We start from the raw sequence: 19,269 nt of genomic DNA, 5'->3' as shown, positions 1-19,269 counted from the left end.
GGTGAGCAGGGGGCTGAGAGTACGGGGGGGTCCCTGGTGATTTCAGGGAGCAGGTACAGCCTGTGAGAGTGAGCAGGGGGCTGGGACAGGAGGGTTACCTCAAGAGCTTTAAGGGATCAGGTAGGGCTTCTGGGACTGAGAGGAGGCAGATAGGACAAGGGGCACCCCCAGAGCTCTTCAGGACAGGTACAGCTTGTGAGAATGAGCAAGGGGCTGGGAGGACAGGGGGTGCCCTGGAGATTTGGGGGAGCAGGTACAGGTTATGAGGGTGAGCAGGGGCTGGGAGGGCAGGAGGTGCCTCTGGAGATCTGGGGGAGCAGGTACAGCTTGTGAGGGTGAGTAGGGGGCTGGGAGGGCAGGAGGTGCCCCTAGAGATTTGGGGGAGTGGGTTCAGCTTCTGGGGATAAGCAGGGGCCTGGGAGTTCAGGGAGCTCTCCCAGGGTTTTAGGGGAGCAAAGATTGTACAGCTGAGCAGGGGCTGGGATGTCAGGCCCCTGCCTACGACCTCAGTGGACCATGTGTGTGCTGAACACTTCAGTAGGAAAGGATCCTAGGGTGCAAGGGGCCGTTTGTGCTGTGGCGCCAGTCGCAGGGACACTGGGCAGTGTGAGCCCTGCAGAGAGGATGGGCCCGAGAGCACAGCCACCCAGAGCTGAGTCCAGAGGGCTGAGACCAGGGGTGTGGGTGCTGGACGAGGGAGAGCGGCGGGGATCAGGGAGCAGGGGCACAGGGCCAGGAGAGCTCAGGCCACAGCTGGTGAGGCAGAGGGCTGAGACAAGGGTGTGGGCCACCCCTCAAGCTAACAGGGGCACTGTTTGGTGGAGGGTCTGCATGGAGAACGATGCAAGGAGCAGCAAAGACCCAAGAGGAAGGGCTCTGGCGCTGCAGGGAAGGGGCGCCCTGAGGGCACCGGGTGGACTGCACTTCCTGGGCCGACAGTCCGCCTGCCCCCCCAGCCTGTGTGGCTCAGGAGCCAAAGCGGGGCCAGGCCTGGCACGGTGTGCTGAAAGGGTGGTATGAGTGGCCAAGGGGACACGGGGCGCCCGCTCGGCGGTCAGATGGGCTGCAGGCCCAGGGAGCTGACCAGGCCGGGGGAGCAGGGGGCACGGGTCAGGCCAGGTGCCCACAGGAGGGGAGCGGCCCCGGGGCTCTGATCCAGGAGGCCACACTCACCGACCCCAGCTGTGTCCAGAAACCCCAGCTGCCGCGCCCAGAACAGGGTGACCAGACCACGCCGGCCGGTCGTCAGACTCTGGAAGCACACGGTGGCTGGGCTCAGCGGTGCCCCAGGCCTGGGCACCTGAGGTCCTGCCGGACCCAGCATTCACCCGGCCTCCTCTCTCACAGCCTCCACCACAGCCCCGAAAGTCTACCCTCTGGGTTCTTGTTGCGGGGACACGTCCAGCTCCACTGTGACCCTGGGCTGCCTGGTCTCCAGCTACATGCCCGAGCCGGTGACCGTGACCTGGAACTCGGGCGCCCTGACCAGTGGCGTGCGCACCTTCCCGGCCGTCCTGCAGTCCTCCGGGCTCTACTCTCTCAGCAGCATGGTGACCGTGCCCGCCAGCACCTCAGGATCCCAGACCTTCACCTGCAACGTAGCCCACCCGGCCAGCAGCACCAAGGTGGACAAGCATGTTGGTGAGAAGATGGGCCCCGGGGAGGGCGTCCACTCCAGGAGACCAGGGTCAGCCCCCCTGCCTGCAAGGATCCCACCCCAGGGATGATGTGAACCAGGCCCCTCATGTCAGGGGAGGCCTGTCTGCTTCCTCTCCTGAAGGTCTTCAGGCTTGGGGAGGGGGTCATCTGGAGTTTTCACCACGTCCAGGGTGACTGCAGGCTGGACAACGTCCACACGCCTGGACCCACAGAGGCGGGCCCTGGGCTCAGAACTGCCAAAATCTGTCCCTGCCCTAAGCCCAGCCCCTGGCTCCCTGCTCCTGGTAACCCCCAGTCTGCTCTCTCTGCAGCGGCCGGATGTGCAAACCGCTGCAAAGACTGCCCATGCCCAGGTAAGTCACCCAGTCTAACCACCACACCCTGGATGTGGATAGTGTCCTGGAGGGCCACACGTGAGGATGTGTAGGCCCAAGAGGAGGTCTGCCCGAGGGCTGACACCTGTTATGTCTTTCCCAAAGCCCCTGAGCTCCCCGGAGGACCGTCTGTCTTCATCTTCCCCCCGAAACCCAAGGACACCCTCACAATCTCTGGAACGCCGGAGGTCACGTGTGTGGTGGTGGACGTGGGCCAGGATGACCCCGAGGTCAAGTTCTCTTGGTTCGTGAACGACGTGGAGGTGAACACGGCCAGGACGAAGTCAAAGGAGGTGCAGTTCAACAGCACCTACCGTGTGGTCAGCGCCCTGCCCATCCAGCACCAGGACTGGACTGGGGGAAAGGAGTTCAAGTGCAAGGTCTACAATGAAGGCCTTCCGGCCCCCATCCTGAGAACCATCTCCAGGACCAAAGGTGGGCCAGGCGGACGGGCCTGGGAGGGTCCTGTGGGCCAATCAGAGTGACCGCTGTGCTAACAGCCTTGCCTGTCCCCACAGGGCAGGCCCTGGAGCCGCAGGTGTACGTCCTGGCCCCACCCCGGGAAGAGCTCAGCAAAAGCACGGTCAGCCTCACCTGCCTGATCACCGGCTTCTATCCAGACTACATCGCCGTGGAGTGGCAGAGAAACGGGCAGCCTGAGTCGGAGGGCACGTACGGCACGACCCTGCCCCAGCTGGACGCCGACGGCTCCTACTTCCTATACAGCAAGCTCAGGGTGAACAAGAGCAGCTGGCTAGAAGGAGACAGCTACACGTGTATAGTGATGCATGAGGCTCTGCACAATCACTACACACAGAAGTCCATCTCTAAGTCTCCGGGTAAATGAGCCACACGTCCCTGCACCAGCAAGCCCTCACCCACCCCCCCGGCCCCCGGGCTCCAGGTCCAGCCGGGACCCCCAGCCCCGCCCCGTGTGCACTCCTCCTGGGCCGCCGTGAATAAAGCACCCAGCGCCGCCCTGGGACACCGCAACGCTGTGCTGGTTCTTTCCGAGGCAGAGCCCTGGTGACCGCCAGGCCTGCGGGGGGCGGCTGGGACGACTCTGGGCCACTTTGTTCACCATTTTTGGGGGACCTGACTCCCAATCCCCAAGGCCAGACACACAGTGAGTGGGTCCAGCAGGCCACCTGGGGGCTGCCCGAGGCCGCGGAGAGATTGGCCAGAAGCGCAGCTCCACGGCCCGCTCCAGCCACCACCTGCTGGGCCGGACTCTGGACAGGAACGGGGGAAGCCCCCGAGACCCTCAGGGATTGAGGCCCAATGCTTCCTGCCTCTGCTCCAGCTCACGCTGTGGGGCAGGGCCTCATCCTTGTCCCCAGGCCCCTGTCCCTGGGTGTCCAGCGTCCATGTGTCCACTCTGGGCCTGCCTGGGAGCCAGGCATGCCCGGGGGTGGCCCTGCATCACCCTCAGGCTCCTGAGGTCAGGCCTCACTCTCCCCCGTCCAGGAGGCTCTGCCCAGCTCTCCCTGCCCAGGGCCAGGCCTGTGCGCTCATGGGGATGTCATCCCTGTGTCTGAAAGGGGCCCAGCCCGGAGCCCTGAACGTCCAGGGCAGGGACCTACCTGCTCCCTGCAGCCTCTGAGCCCAGAGCCCCGCACACACACAAGACAGCCCACACCCAGCCTCCTCCACACACACTCAGGTGCTCACCTGGGCACAGTTCACCCCCGTCACACACCCACGACCCCTGCACACACTCAGGTCTCACTCTCGGGGACCCATGGGGCGACCCCACAGGCCCAGACCCAGAGCTGGTTCTTGTCAGCCCTCACAGTGGACACCAGCTGGTCCCCACCCTCCAGAGCCCATGGGCTGCTCAGTGGCCCTTCCCCACACTGACCACACTGACCAGCTCAGACATCCGTCCCTTGCCTCCCCTGGGGCACACACGCCCCTCCCTAGCAGGCTGAGATCCCCCCTCAGCCCCTCATCCCGGCACCCTCACCCTCGGGCACAGGGACACAGCCCGGCGCTGTCTGCCCTCCCTCCCCAGGGGCAGGGCCCAGACACATGCGCTCTGCTGACCCCCCTGGCTCCAGGCCTGGCCCCCAGGGCAGAGGAGGCCGGGAACTGAGCCTCTGTCCTGCAGGGAGGTGGGATCTGGGCCCCAGGTCAGGGCGCAGCTCAGGATGGGAGCAGGACCCCACAGGCCAGGCCCAGACAGCGGCCATGCTGGAGGGGTGGGGGCTGGGACTGGGGCCCAGAGACTGACCTCAGGTGACCCCTGCCAGCCCATGGGGGGATCACGCCACCTTCCCCCCAGAGGGAGCCCTGCCCCGAGGCCCTGATGACCCTGCCCAGCCCCCCGTGGGCAGAGACAGTACTGACCACCCCTCCCTGTGCAGACCTGCTCCTGGAGGAGGAGAGTTGTGCGGACACCCAGGATGGGGAGCTGGACGGGCTCTGGACGACCATCTCCATCTTCATCACGCTCTTCCTGCTCAGCGTCTGCTACAGCGCCACCGTGACCCTCTTCAAGGTGGGGGGCCACCCCGCTGGGCCCTCGGGCCCCCTGTCTGTCCCCAGGGTCCCCTCAGTGTCCCTCCCCGTCCCTCACTGCCCCTCACTGTCCCTCTCTGTCTGTTCGCTTTCCCATCGCTGTCACCTTGAAACAGATTGGGGTCATTTCAGAGGGCATCTGAAGAGCTTCTGTACCACACACAATCCTTCATGTCGATGGGGAGAATTCAGCAAGGGTAAAGTGGGAGATAAGAAATGATTTTTTAGACTAGGAGGCTTTGACACTCACGAGCAGTGGTGGAGCAGTGCTGCTCCCTGAGAACTTCATGGACACCGTTTTCCATTGAAGAAGTGGGGAAGGGAAAGCACCTTCTTGGTCCTTCTTGAGTAAAAGTCATATTTGGTCATCAGTTCCTCCCCCAGGCAGGGTAGAGGAGTTTACTTTACCCTCCCTAGATGGTCAAGTCAGGACTGTCATAGACTCCGGAAAATATTTTGGGTCTCAGTACAATGAGGGTCTTTCATTTTGAAAGTCACCCCCCATAAATGATCACTTGTTGTGTGCACAGAGCCTGCTTTAACTCAGGGGTCATTAGCTCCCTGAACTCACTGGGCAGGATGTGGGTCTCACACCATAATTGCTTCACTGTTTTGGAGCATATCCAGGTCTTCTGTGATACAGTTTTGTTGCTAAGAAAGACTGCTCAGTCTTGTGGTTACACCAACATGCTGTCTCAAGTAATCATTAATTTACAGGAGTTTCCTGTATTTTTTGATTTATGATCCCCTAGTCAGATTAACTATTTAATCACTTATTCTGCCCATTCATCTTGCCCCTATCAATCTCAGCATCAAATCATTGTTCATCACTGTCCTTAAACAGTCCCCTCACTGACCATACTGTCTACTCAATGACCATACTGTCCACTCACTGACCATACTGTCCACCATAGTACCTACTGTCCCCTCACTCCCCTTACTGTCCCCTGAGCGACCATACTGACCCCCTGTGTCCTGTAGAAATCAACTCCCTGGCACTTCACTGTCCCCTCAGTGACCATACTGACCCGTTTCCCTACTGCCCCTCCCTCTCCCTCATTCTCCCTCTCTCTCCCTCATTCTCCCTCTCTCTCCCTCATTGTCCCTCACTCTCCATCACTGTCCCTCCCTCTCCCTCACTGTACCACACTGTCTCTCACTCTCCCTAACTCTTCCCCTCTATCGCTCAGTGTCACTCACTCTCCCTCAATGTCCCTCAATCTCCCTCTCTGTCACTCACTGTCCCTCACTGTCACTGACTCTCCCTCACTCTCCTTCTCGCCCCATCACTCTCTCTCACTCTCCCTCACTCTCTCTCACTCTCCCTCACTGTCCCTTACTCTCCCTCTCTCTCCCTGTGACTCAGTCTCCCACGCTCTCCCTCACTCTCCCTCTCTCTCCTTCCCTCTCCCTATCTCTCCCTCACTGTCCCTCACTGTCCCTCAACTCTCTCATTCTCCCTCTAACTCCCTCACTGTCCCTCACTCTCCCTCTCTCTGCCTCACTGTCCTCAATGTCCCTGACACTTCCTTACTGTCCCTCACTATCCCTCAATGTCCCTCTCTCTCTCACTCTCCCTCCCTCTCCCTCCGTCTCCCTCCCTCTCCCTCCCTCTCCCTCCCTCTCCCTCACTCTCCCTCCCTCTCCCTCACTCTCCCTCACTCTCCCTCTCTCTCCCTCACTCTCCCTCTCTCTCCCTCACTCTCCCTCTCTCTCCCTCCCTCTCCCTCACTCTCCCTCGCTCTCTCCCTCACTCTCCCTCACTCTCCCTCTCTCTCCCTCACTCTCTCTCACTCTCCGTCACTGTCCCTCAGTCTCCCTCTCTCTCTCTCACTCTCCCTCTCTCTCTCTCACTCTCCCTCTCTCTCCCTCACTCTCCTTCTCTCTCCCTCCCTCTCCCTCACTCTCCCTCGCTCTCTCCCTCACTCTCCCTCACTCTCCCTCACTCTCCCTCACTGTCTCTCACTCTCCGTCACTGTCCCTCACTCTCCCTCACTCTCCCTCACTCTCCCTCACTCTCTCTCACTCTCCCTCACTCTCCCTCTCTCTCCCTCTCTCTCCCTCACTCTCCCTCCCTCTCCCTCACTCTCTCTCACTCTCCGTCACTGTCCCTCCGTCTCCCTCACTCTCCCTCACTCTCCCTCTCTCTCCCTCACTCTCCCTCCCTCTCCCTCACTCTCCCTCCCTCTCCCTCCCTCTCCCTCCCTCTCCCTCACTCTCCCTCGCTCTCTCCCTCACTCTCCCTCACTCTCCCTCTCTCTCCCTCACTCTCCCTCACTCTCCCTCGCTCTCTCCCTCACTCTCCCTCACTCTCCCTCTCTGTCCCTCACTCTCTATCACTCTCCGTCACTGTCCCTCAGTCTCCCTCACTCTCTCTCACTCTCCCTCACTCTCCCTCTCTCTCCCTCTCTCTCCCTCACTGTCCCTCAGTCTCCCTCACTCTCTCTCACTCTCCCTCACTCTCCCTCTCTCTCCCTCTCTCTCCCTCACTCTCCCTCCCTCTCCCTCACTCTCTCTCACTCTCCGTAACTGTCCCTCAGTCTCCCTCACTCTCTCTCACTCTCCCTCACTCTCCCTCTCTCTCCCTCACTCTCTCTCACTCTCCCTCACTCTCCCTCTCTCTCCCTCGCTCTCTCCCTCACTCTCCCTCACTCTCCCTCTCTCTCCCTCACTCTCTCTCACTCTCCGTCACTGTCCCTCAGTCTCCCTCACTCTCTCTCACTCTCCCTCACTCTCCCTCTCTCTCCCTCACTCTCCCTCTCTCTCCCTCACTCTCCCTCACTCTCCCTCTCTCTCCCTCACTCTCTCTCACTCTCCGTCACTGTCCCTCAGTCTCCCTCACTCTCTCTCACTCTCCCTCTCTCTCCCTCACTCTCCCTCTCTCTCCCTCACTCTCCCTCTCTCTCCCTCTCTCTCCCTCTCTCTCCCTCTCTCTCCCTCACTCTCCCTCAGTCTCCCTCACTCTCTCTCACTCTCCCTCACTCTCCCTCTCTCTCCCTCACTCTCCCTCCCTCTCCCTCACTCTCTCTCACTCTCCGTCACTGTCCCTCAGTCTCCCTCACTCTCTCTCACTCTCCCTCACTCTCCCTCTCTCTCCCTCTCTCTCCCTCACTGTCCCTCAGTCTCCCTCACTCTCTCTCACTCTCCCTCACTCTCCCTCTCTCTCCCTCTCTCTCCCTCACTCTCCCTCCCTCTCCCTCACTCTCTCTCACTCTCCGTAACTGTCCCTCAGTCTCCCTCACTCTCTCTCACTCTCCCTCACTCTCCCTCTCTCTCCCTCTCTCTCCCTCACTCTCCCTCCCTCTCCTTCACTCTCTCTCACTCTCCCTCACTCTCCCTCACTCTCCCTCTCTCTCCCTCTCTCTCCCTCTCTCTCCCTCACTCTCCCTCTCTCTCCCTCACTCTCCCTCACTCTCCCTCTCTCTCCCTCTCTCTCCCTCACTCTCCGTCTCTCTCCCTCACTCTCCCTCACTGTCCCTCACTCTCCCTCTCTCTCTCCCTCTCTCTCCCTCACTCTCCCTCTCTCTCGCTCTCTCTCCCTCACTCTCCCTCTCTCTCCCTCACTCTCCCTCACTCTCCCTCACTCTCCCTCACTCTCCCTCTCTCTCTCTCATTCTCCTTCACTCTCCCTCTCTCTCCCTCACTCTCCTTCACTCTCCCTCTGTCTCCCTCTCTCTCCCTCTCTCTCCCTCACTCTCCCTCCCTCTCCCTCACTCTCTCTCACTCTCCGTAACTGTCCCTCAGTCTCCCTCACTCTCTCTCACTCTCCCTCACTCTCCCTCTCTCTCCCTCACTCTCTCTCACTCTCCCTCACTCTCCCTCTCTCTCCCTCGCTCTCTCCCTCACTCTCCCTCACTCTCCCTCTCTCTCCCTCACTCTCTCTCACTCTCCGTCACTGTCCCTCAGTCTCCCTCACTCTCTCTCACTCTCCCTCACTCTCCCTCTCTCTCCCTCACTCTCCCTCTCTCTCCCTCCCTCTCCCTCACTCTCCCTCGCTCTCTCCCTCACTCTCCCTCACTCTCCCTCTCTCTCCCTCACTCTCTCTCACTCTCCGTCACTGTCCCTCAGTCTCCCTCACTCTCTCTCACTCTCCCTCACTCTCCCTCTCTCTCCCTCTCTCTCCCTCACTCTCCCTCAGTCTCCCTCACTCTCTCTCACTCTCCCTCACTCTCCCTCTCTCTCCCTCTCTCTCCCTCACTCTCCCTCCCTCTCCCTCACTCTCTCTCACTCTCCGTCACTGTCCCTCAGTCTCCCTCACTCTCTCTCACTCTCCCTCACTCTCCCTCTCTCTCCCTCTCTCTCCCTCACTGTCCCTCAGTCTCCCTCACTCTCTCTCACTCTCCCTCACTCTCCCTCTCTCTCCCTCTCTCTCCCTCACTCTCCCTCCCTCTCCCTCACTCTCTCTCACTCTCCGTAACTGTCCCTCAGTCTCCCTCACTCTCTCTCACTCTCCCTCACTCTCCCTCTCTCTCCCTCTCTCTCCCTCACTCTCCCTCCCTCTCCTTCACTCTCTCTCACTCTCCCTCACTCTCCCTCACTCTCCCTCTCTCTCCCTCTCTCTCCCTCTCTCTCCCTCACTCTCCCTCTCTCTCCCTCACTCTCCCTCACTCTCCCTCTCTCTCCCTCACTCTCCCTCACTCTCCCTCACTCTCCCTCTCTCTCCCTCTCTCTCCCTCACTCTCCGTCTCTCTCCCTCACTCTCCCTCACTGTCCCTCACTCTCCCTCTCTCTCTCCCTCTCTCTCCCTCACTCTCCCTCTCTCTCGCTCTCTCTCCCTCACTCTCCCTCTCTCTCCCTCACTCTCCCTCACTCTCCCTCACTCTCCCTCACTCTCCCTCTCTCTCTCTCATTCTCCTTCACTCTCCCTCTCTCTCCCTCACTCTCCTTCACTCTCCCTCTGTCTCCCTCTCTCTCCCTCTCTCTCCCTCACTCTCCCTCCCTCTCCCTCATTGTCCAGTCTATCCCGTTGCTGTCCCTCACTATCCATTCACTGTCCATTACTCTTGCTCTTTGTCCACTCCCCGTCCCCTCGCTCTACCCTCATTGTCCCCTTACTGTTTGTTTATCACTGCCCCTGGGGGAGGTCCATGTGGGGTCCAGTCTCTGCTCACCCTATCCCCCCACCCCAGGTGAAGTGGATCTTCTCATCAGTGGTGGAGCTGAAGAGGACGATTGTGCCTGACTACAGAAACATGATTGGACAGGGTGCCTAGAGTTCCTGTGAACGGAGTCCCGGCCACCCCAGACCTGACTGGACAGCGTCCATTATTTCGAGCCTCAACCTGCACCAGACGTGCTCCTTCGCACTCTGACCCAGCGACCTCTGACCTCTCGGCCAGCCTCGCCGCATCTCTACCCGCAGGCCTCATGGTCACCAAAACCTGCCCCGCCCCCGAAGACCCAAATGGATAGCAGGCGATCACCCTACCCCAGCTGATGGATGCTCAGGGCCTCTGGAAAGCCTGCAAAACACCAATGGGCTGCGAGTCCCCCACCAGGAACACACAGGTCGGAGTTCAGTTCTGCCTGGAGGAGTAGGAGGGTAGGTCCAGGGCTGTCTGCACAGGGCACCTCCTCCCATGCCATGTATCTTGTCCAGGCCGGGATCCAGACCACAGGGTCTCTGAAGGAGGAAGCTGGAATCCCACACCGTATGCATAGGGCCCAGCCCCTGCATCTTGTCCAGGTCGGGATTTAGACCACAGGTCCCTGGGGGAGGGCCCTGTGTCAGATCCTTGGAAACAGCTGTCCTACAGGGGCCCAGCCTCCCAGCAGGGAAGCTCCTGTGAGGACCACTAATGGTTACTCAGGCCACCTCCACTGAGGATGCTGCTGCGAGCAGGGCCTGGGAGCACAGCTGCTGCAGGAGCCCTGGTGGGGGAAGGGGTGACGTCCAGCCAGACGGACCGCCTGGAGAGGGGCCTGGTGACTGGTCCCCAGTGCACAGAGCTGGAGGGGCTCCCAGAATACAGGACAGCAGGGCAGCCAGTCCATCCTGCGGCCAACAGCCTGATACGTCCCGCCGGAGCTCAGCCTGCACCGAGGGCGGGGGTGAGAGGCGAGACAAGAGACCCACAAAGGCCCAGCCCCAGGCCCCGGAGCCCTGCCTCGCCTCCCAGTACAGCCTCTCCCATCATTGCAGAAACGTGCATGGGCATCTCTGGATGGGAGGCACTGCCCCTAGGGCTGGAAGGAAGGACCACAGCCTCAGAGCTTGGGAAGCTTCTTCTGTATAATGTGCGGACCTGTTCATTCTCTTTGCTGTCTCTTTATCTCTTTAATGACAATAAAGCATCTTTACTTAACCTAGCCCAGTGGCCAGTCTCTGTTTGTTGACACACCTTCTCCTTTCGTGGAGTCCACAGCCTGGCCGCCCCACCCCCACTGACCCCTAGGCTTCCTGCCCCCCCTCCACCTGCACCTAGAGTCCCTGGTCCCTATCCCTACCTGACCCTGGGGTGCCTCATTCCCACCCCCTAGCCACCCCTAGGGCTCCCACTCCCCCTCGCAGGCAGAGGCCAGCCTTGCACCAGGGGAGCCACAGACAAGAGCCCCATGTTGTGTGGTCAGCACAAGAGGCTGTAACAAACACCACAGGGGGCTTGGACCACAGGTGTCACTGCTCACACCCTGGAGCCTGGGAGCCTAGATCCAGGAGCACAGGGTTGGCTCCTCCTGAGGCCTGTCTCCATGGGGTGCAGATGCTGCGTCTTCACATGGGCGCCCCTCTGTACCTGTCTCTGCCCTCACCTCCTCTTAGAGGATCTCCAGCCAGACTGGATGAGGGCCCACCCTGGAATCCCAGTTCACCCTCATCCCCTCTTTAGAGACCCCACCTCCAAATGCAGGGATGCTTGAGGTCTGGGGGTCAGGGCTGCAAGATGTGAATTTGGGGTCACAATTCTGCCCCAAACAGGCAAGTTGGTGCAGGAAACCAAGAGCAGGAGGGGACACCAGAGAAGGCAGGCCAGGAGGGGCAGCTGAGGGAGGGGTGTCAAAGGGAGCACCCAGACCTGGTTCAATGCTCAGGACACACTGGTCAGTGAGAAGGACCTCAGAGGGGGCTGGGAACACTGCACTCAGCCTGGGCTGCACAAAGGTGTTGGCTGTGTCACAGGAAAATCAGGAGGGGCCCCTGGGCTCCAGAAAGGGACCAAGAAGGGTGGCCACCCGCATGCGATGAGGTCGCTGTGTCCGCCGGCTGGCCTGGGTGTAGGATGGAGTCAGGACTCTGTCCTCAGAGACACCGGGGACCGAGGAGACTGGACACTCCCCAAGGGCGGAGGGGGATCCTGTTCAGGGACAACTCCAAGAAGGGGGCCAGGGCCTGGGTGGGTGCTGGCCATGCTGGGCTCTCTCTGGCGGGCCTTTTAGGGGAGCTGGGTCATCATGGAGTGGTGCCTTGTCAGCTGGGGCCATGCTAGTGTTTTTCCAAACCTTTCAGGGGTAGGAGAGGACCTGCCACTGGACAGCCCTGGTCCTTGCCTGCTAAGTCAAGAAAGAATTCAGACAAGGAGGCAAAAGGTAAAACTGAAAAGTATGTTGAAAAAGGAAAGTACATGTGGAAAGACACAGTGGCGAACTAGAAAGAGAGCTCCCCGTCTGGGAAGCTTGGAGGTTTAGTCATTGAGTCGTGTCCGATGCGTGGGACCCCACAGACTCTAGCCCGCCTGGCTCCTCTGTCCACGGGATTTCCCAGGCAAGAATACTGGAGTGGGTTGCCGTTTCCTTCTCCAGAGGATCCTTCCAACCCAGGAATCAAATCCGGGTCTCCTGTACTGTAGGCAGATTCTTTAAGAACTGAGCTACAAGGGGCAGCAGTGCTTCGGATTTTTGTCTTCCTTTAAGCTAGTCATCTTGCTTTGCCCACAGCTCCCTCCCAGGCTAATTTGTCTCAGGACCCTCCCCTGGGTGTGCACCCACCCCTCAGCCAAGCTGGATCTCGAAGCGAAGGTTTCTGGGAAGAGCAGGACCCATCATGGCCTGGCATTGTTCCCTGATTTTGACCCACAAGGAAAGTTTCTGCACACGAGAAGTATCTCACATGTCCCTTAATTCTTTACTCAAACACAGTTTTGCCCCTCTTTGTTTGTTGATTGTTGCCATGACTATTACCTTAACATGTTTACAGGAGACAAAGTCGGCCTATTTACTCTCTTTCTACTGATGCTGTAAAGAACAGTATTGCATAGGAACCTGGAATGTTAGGTCCAATAACCAAGTGGTCAGCAAAGAGACAGCAAGAGTGAACATCGACTTATTAGGAATCAGTGAACTAAAATGAACGGGAATGGGCAAATTTAAATCAGATGACTATTATATCTACTACTGTGGGCAAGAATTTCTTAGACAAAATGGAGTAGCCCTCATATTCAATGAAAGCGTCTGAAACGCAGTACTTGTGTGCAATCTCCAAAAAAAAGCAGAATGATTTCAGTTCATTTCTAAGGCAAACAATTCAACATCACAGTAATCCAAGTCTATGCCTCAACAATTAATGCCAAAAAGGCTGATGTTGAATGGCTGAAGACCTATAGGATCTTCTAGAACTAACACCAATAAAGATGTCCTTTTCATCATAGGGGACTGGAATGCAAAAGTAGAAAGCCAAGAGATACCTGGAGTAATAGGCAAGTTAGACCTTGAAGCACAAAAAGAAGCAGGGAAAAGGCTAACAGAATTTTTCCAAAGGAACATCACACTGGTCAAGCAAACACCCTCTTCCAAGAACACAGGAGATGACTCTAAACATGAACATCACCAGGCAGTCATAGCAAAATCTAACTGATTATATTCTTGGCAGCTGAAGATGGAAAGCTCTCTAAAGTCAAAAATAAAAACAAGACCTGGAGATGACTGTGGCTCAGATCATGAACTCCTTATTGCAAAATTCAGGCTTAAATTCAAAAAAGTAAAGAAAACCACAAGACCATTCAGGTATGACCTAAATCAAAATCCTTATTATTAAACAGTGGAGGTGACAAATACATTCAAGGGATTAGATCTGATAGACTGAGAACGTGAAGAACTATGGATGGAAGTTCATAACTGTACAGGAGGTGGTGACCAAAACCATCCCAAAGAAAAAGAAATGCAAGAAGGCAAAGTGGTGGTCTGAAGAGGCCTTACAAATAACTGAGAAAAGAAGAGAAGTAAAAGGCAAAGGAGAAAGGGGCAGATATACCCAACTGAATGCAGAGTTCCAGACGGGAGATAAGAAAGCCTTCTTAAGTGAACAGTGCAAAGAAATAGAGGAAAACAATAAAGTGGGACAGGCTAGAGATCTCTTCAAGAAAACTGGAGAAACCAAGGGAATATTTCATGCAAAGACAGGCACAACAAAAGACAGAAGTCGTATGGATCTAACAGAAGCACAAGAGATTAAGAAGAGGTGACAAGAATACACAGAAGAACTACACAAAAAAGATCTTTGTTGTTGTTCAGTAGCTAAGTCATGTCCAACTCTTTGTGACACCATAAACTGCAGCATTCCAGGCTTCCCTGTCCTTCACTATCTCCCAGAGTTTGCTCAGACTCATGTCCACTGAGTAAGTAAGGCCATCCAACCATCTCATCCTCTGTTGCCCCCTTCTCCTCTTGCCCTCAGTCTTTCCCAGCATCAGGGTCTTTCCCAATGAGTCCACTCTTTGCATCAGGTGACCAAAGTATTGGAGCTTCAGCATCAGTCATTGCAATGAATATTGACTTCCTTTGACTTCCTAAAGGGTTGACTTCCTTTAGGATTGATGGATTTGATCTCCTTGCTGGGCAAGGGTCTCTTAAGAGTCTTCTCCAGCAACACAATTCAAAAGCATCCATTCTTCAGTGCTCAACCTTCTCTATGGTCCAACTTTCATATCAGTACATGGCTACTTGGGGAAAAAAAGTCATAATGACCCAGATAACCATGATGGTGTGATCACTCACCTAAAGCCATACATCCTGGAGTGTGAAGTCAAGCAGGCCTTACAAAGCATCACTACAAATAAAGCTAGTGGAGTTCCAACTGAGCTATTTCAAATCCTAAAAGATGGCATCATTAAAGTGCTGCACTCAATATGCCAGCAAATTTGGAAAACTCAACAGTGGCCACAGGCCTGGAAAAAGTCAGTTTTCATTTCAATTTCAAAGTAAGGCAATGTCAAAGAATGTTCAATCATACAGTTGTGCTCATTTCACAACTAGTTAGGTTATACCTCAAATCCTTCAAGCTAGGCTTCAATAGTAGTTAACAGAGACCTTCCAGATGTACAATCTGGATTTAGAAAAGGCAGAGGAACCAGAGATCTAATTGCCAGCATCTGTTGGATCATAGCAAAAGCAAAGGAATTCCAGAAAGACATCTACTTCTGCTTCATTGACTGTGCTAAAGCCTTTGACTCTGTGGATCACAGCAATCTTTGGAAAATTCTTAAGTGAAAGTGAAGTTACTCAGTCGAGTCCAACTCTTTGTGACCCCATGGACTGTAACCTACTAGGATCCTCCATCCATGGGATTCTCCAGGCAAGAATACTGGAGTGGGTTGCCATTTCCTTCTCCAGGGGATCTTCCCAACCCAGGGATCAAACCCAGGTCTCCCGCATTGCAGGCAGACCCTTTAACCTCTGAGCTACCAAGGAAGCCCAACTGGAAAATTCTTAAGGAGATGGAAATACCAGACCTCCTTACCTGCCTCCTGAGAAACCTGTATGCAGGTCAAGAGTCAACAAGTAGAACTAGACATGAAACAATAGACCGGTTCAAAATTGGGAAAGGAGAACATCAAAGCTGTATATTATCACCCTGCTTATTTAACTTCTATGCAGAGTACATCATGCAAACTGCCGGGCCAGATAAAGCACAAGCTGAAATAAAGATAGCCAGGAGATATATCAACTACCTCAGATATGCAGATGATATCACCCTTATGGCAGAAAATGAAGAGGAACTAAAGAGCCTCTTGATGAGGATGATAGAGGACAGTGAAAAAGCTGGCTTCAAATTCAACATTCAAAAAAACAAAGATCATGGTATCTGGTCCCATCACTTCATGGCAAATAGATGGGGAAAAAATGGAAACCAAGGCAGATTTTGTTTTGTTTTCTTGGGCTCTGAAATCACTGTAGCCAGTGACTGCAGTCATGAAATTAGAAGATGTTTGCTCCTTGGAAGAAAAGCTATGACAAACCTACTTATTGTTCAGTTGCTCAATCGTGTCTCACTCTGCAGCCCCATGGACTATAGCACACCAGACTTCCCTGTCCTTCACTGTCTCCAGGAGTTTGCTCAAACTCATGTCCATTGAGTCAATGATGCCATTCAATCATCTCATCCTCTGTTGCCCTGTCTCCTCCTGCCCTCAGTCTTTCTCAGCATCACTGTCTTTTCCAATGATTTAACTCTTCACATCATCTGCCCAAAGTATTGGAGCTTCAGCATAAGTCCTTCCAATGAATATTTAAGGTTGATTTCCTTTAGGATTGACTGGTTTGGTCTCCTTGCTTCCAAGGGACTCTCAAGAGTCTTCTTCAGCACCATGGTTCAAAAGATCAATTCTTGGGCACTCAACCTTCTGTATGGTCCAACACTCACATCCATATATGACTACTGGAAAAACCAGAGCCTTGATTAGATGGATCTTTGTTGGCAAGGTGGTGTCTCTGCTTTTTAATATGCTGTATAGGTTTGTCATAGCTTTTCTTCCAAGGAGCAAGCATCTTTTATTTTCACGGCTTCGGTCACCATTCACAGTCATTTTGGAGTCCAAGAAAATAAAGTCTGCCACTGTTTCTATTTTTTCCACATGCATTTGTCATGAAGTGATGGGGCCGGATGCCATGATCTTACTTTTTCAAATGTTGGCTTTTAAGTCAGTTTTTTCACTCTGCTCTATGATCCTCATCAAGAGGCCCTTTAGTTCCTCTTCACATTCTGCCATTAGAGTGGGGTCATCTACATATTTGAGGTTACTGATATTTCTCCTAGTAATCTTGATTCCAGCTTGAGCTTCATTCAGCTTGCCATTTTGCCTGATGTACTCTGCACAGAAGTTAAATAAACAGGGTGACAATATACACCTTTGGTGTACTCTTTTCCCCATTTTGAAGCAGTTCATTGTTCCATGTTCAGTTCTAACTGTTGCTTCTTGGCCAGGGTGTGGGTTTCCTGAGAGGCAGGTAGGGTGGTCTGGTATTTCCATATTTTTTCAGAATTTTCCAGTTTGCTGTGATCCACACAGTCAAAGGCTTTGGCATAGTCAATAAAGCAGAAGTAGATGGTTTTCTGGAACAGATGTTGGCAATTTGATCTCTGGTTTCTCTGTCTTTTCTAAATCCAGCTTGAACATCTGGAAGTTCTTGGTTCACATATTGTTGAAGCCTGACTTGGAGAATTTTGAACATTACTTTACTAGCGTGTGAGATGAGTGCAATTGTGCAGTAGCTGGAACATTCTTTGGCACTGTCTTTCTTTGGGATTGGAATGAAAACTGACCTTTTCCAGTGCTGTGGCTACTGCTGAGTTTTCCAAATTTGCTGGTATATTGAGTGCAGCACTTTCATAGCTAATCTTTTAGGACTTCAAATAGCAAAACTGGAATTCCATCACCTCCACTAGCTTTGTTCGTAGTGATGCTTTTAAGGCCCACTTGACTTTCATCCCAAGATGTCTGGTTCTAGGTGAGTGATCACAACATCATGGTTATCTGGGTCATGAAGATCTTTTTTCTAGAGTTCTTCTGTGTATTCTTGCCACCTCTCCTTAATATCTTGTGCCTCTGTTAGGTCTATACAATTTCTGTCCTTTATTGTGCCCATCTTTGCATGAAATGTTCCCTTGGTATCTGTAATTTTCTTGGGAAGGTCTCTAGTCTTTCCCATTCTATTGTTTTCCTCTATTTCTTTGCCTTGATCACCGAGGCAAGCTTTCTGATCTCTCCTTGCTAGTCTTTGGAATTTGGCATTCAACTGGGTATGTCTTTCCTTTTCTCCTTTGCCGTTTGCTTCTCTTTTCTTCTCAGCTATTTGTAAGGCCTCCTCAGACAACCATTTTGCCTTTTTGCTTTACTTTTTCTTGGGGATGTTCTTGATCACTGCTTCCTATACAATGTCGTGAACCTCCGTCCACAGTTCTTCAGGCACTCTGTCTATCAGATTTAATCCCTTGAATCTACTTGTCACTTCCACTGTATAATTGAAAGGAATTTGCTTTAGATCATACCTGAACAGTCCAGTGGTTTTCCCTAATTTCTTCAATTTAAGTCTGAATTTTGCAATAAGGAGTTCGTGATCTGAGCCACAGTCAGACTATACAAAGCTTCTCCATCTTTGGTTCTAAAGAATATAATTAATCCAATTTCAGTATTGACCATCTGGTGATGTCATTGTGTGTAATTGCAACCTTTGTTTTTGGAAGAGGGTGCTTGCTATGACCAGTGCATTCTCTTGGCAAAACTCTGTTAGCTTTTGCCCTGCTTCATTCTGTACTCCAAGGCCAAACTTTCCTGTTACTCCAGGTATCTCTTGACTTCTTACTTCTGCATTACAGTCTCCTATGATAAAAAGGACTTCTTCTTTTGGTGTTAGTTCTACAAGATCCAATAGGTCTTCATAGTACCTACAAGATCAGCTTCTTCAGCATTAGTGGTGGGGCGTAAACTTGGATTCTGTGATATTGAATGGTTTGCCTTGGAAATGAACAGAAATCATTCTGTCATTTTTGAGCTTGCACCCAAGTACTGCATTTCAGAGTCTTTTGTTGACTATGAGGTCTACTCCATTTCTTCTAAGGGATTCTTCCCCACAGTAGTAACTGTGATGTAATTAATTAAATTCACCCATTCTGGTCCATTTTAGTTCACTAGTTTCTAAAATATTGATGTTCACTCTTTCCATCTCCTGTTTGACCAGTTCTAATTTACCTTGATTTATGGACCTAATATTTCAGATTCCTATGCAGTATTGTTCTTTACAGCATCAGACTTTATGTCCATCACCAGTCACATCCACAGCTGGGTGTGGCTTTTGCTTTGGCTCAACCTCTTCACTCTTTCCGGAGCTATTTCTCTGCTCTTCTCCTGTAGCATATTGGGCACCTACCAACCTGGGGAGTTCATCTTTCAGTGTCCTATCTTTTTGCCTTTTCATATTGTTCATGGGATTCTCAAGGCAAGAATGCTGAAGTGGTTTGCCATTCCCTTCTCCAGTGGACCATGTTCTGTCAGAACTCTCCACCATGACCCATTCGTCTTGGGTGGCCCTACACGGCATGGCTCATAGTTTCATTGAGTTAGACAAGGCTGTGGTCTATGTGATCAGTTTGGCTCATTTTCTGTGATTGTGGTTTTCATTCTGTCTGCCCTCTGATGTATAAGGCTAAGAGGCTTGTGGAAGCTTCCTGATGGGAGGGACTGGCTGTGGGGGAATCTGGGTCCTGTTCTGATGGGCAGGGCCATGCTCAGCAAACCTTTAATCCAATTTTCTATTGATGGCTGGGGCTGTGTTCTCTCCCTGTATTTTGGTGTGAGGTCAAACTATGGTAGGGGTAATGGTTGTAATGGCGACCTCCTTCAAAAACACTTTTGCCAGCACCCTCCGCAGCTCCCAGGACCTTGGTATTCAGTGAACTTGACCCTGCAGCAGACCACTGTTGACCCATGCCTCTGCCAGAGACTCCTGGACACTCAGAGGTAAGTCTGGCTCAGTCTCTTGTTGGGTCACCACTCCTTTCTCCTGGGTC

General features: G+C 53.8%; 1 gene segment (V, D, J or C); it reads left to right on the top strand.

Moving 5' to 3' along the window:
- Positions 1 to 262: 262 nt before the first annotated feature.
- On the top strand, positions 263 to 3,019 carry LOC136155125 (Ig gamma chain C region-like). The segment is given in 6 exon segments: positions 263 to 268; positions 971 to 1,244; positions 1,348 to 1,641; positions 1,971 to 2,012; positions 2,139 to 2,468; positions 2,552 to 3,019. Coding segments are annotated over 6 exon segments (1,275 nt in total).
- The last annotated feature ends 16,250 nt before the right edge of the window (positions 3,020 to 19,269 follow it).

Source organism: Muntiacus reevesi (genome assembly GCF_963930625.1).
Source record: "Muntiacus reevesi chromosome 15 unlocalized genomic scaffold, mMunRee1.1 SUPER_15_unloc_1, whole genome shotgun sequence".
Taxonomy (NCBI): Eukaryota; Metazoa; Chordata; class Mammalia; order Artiodactyla; family Cervidae; genus Muntiacus; species Muntiacus reevesi.
The sequence above is the reverse complement of the archived record's forward strand: the minus strand, read 5'-3'. Positions and strand labels throughout refer to the sequence as shown.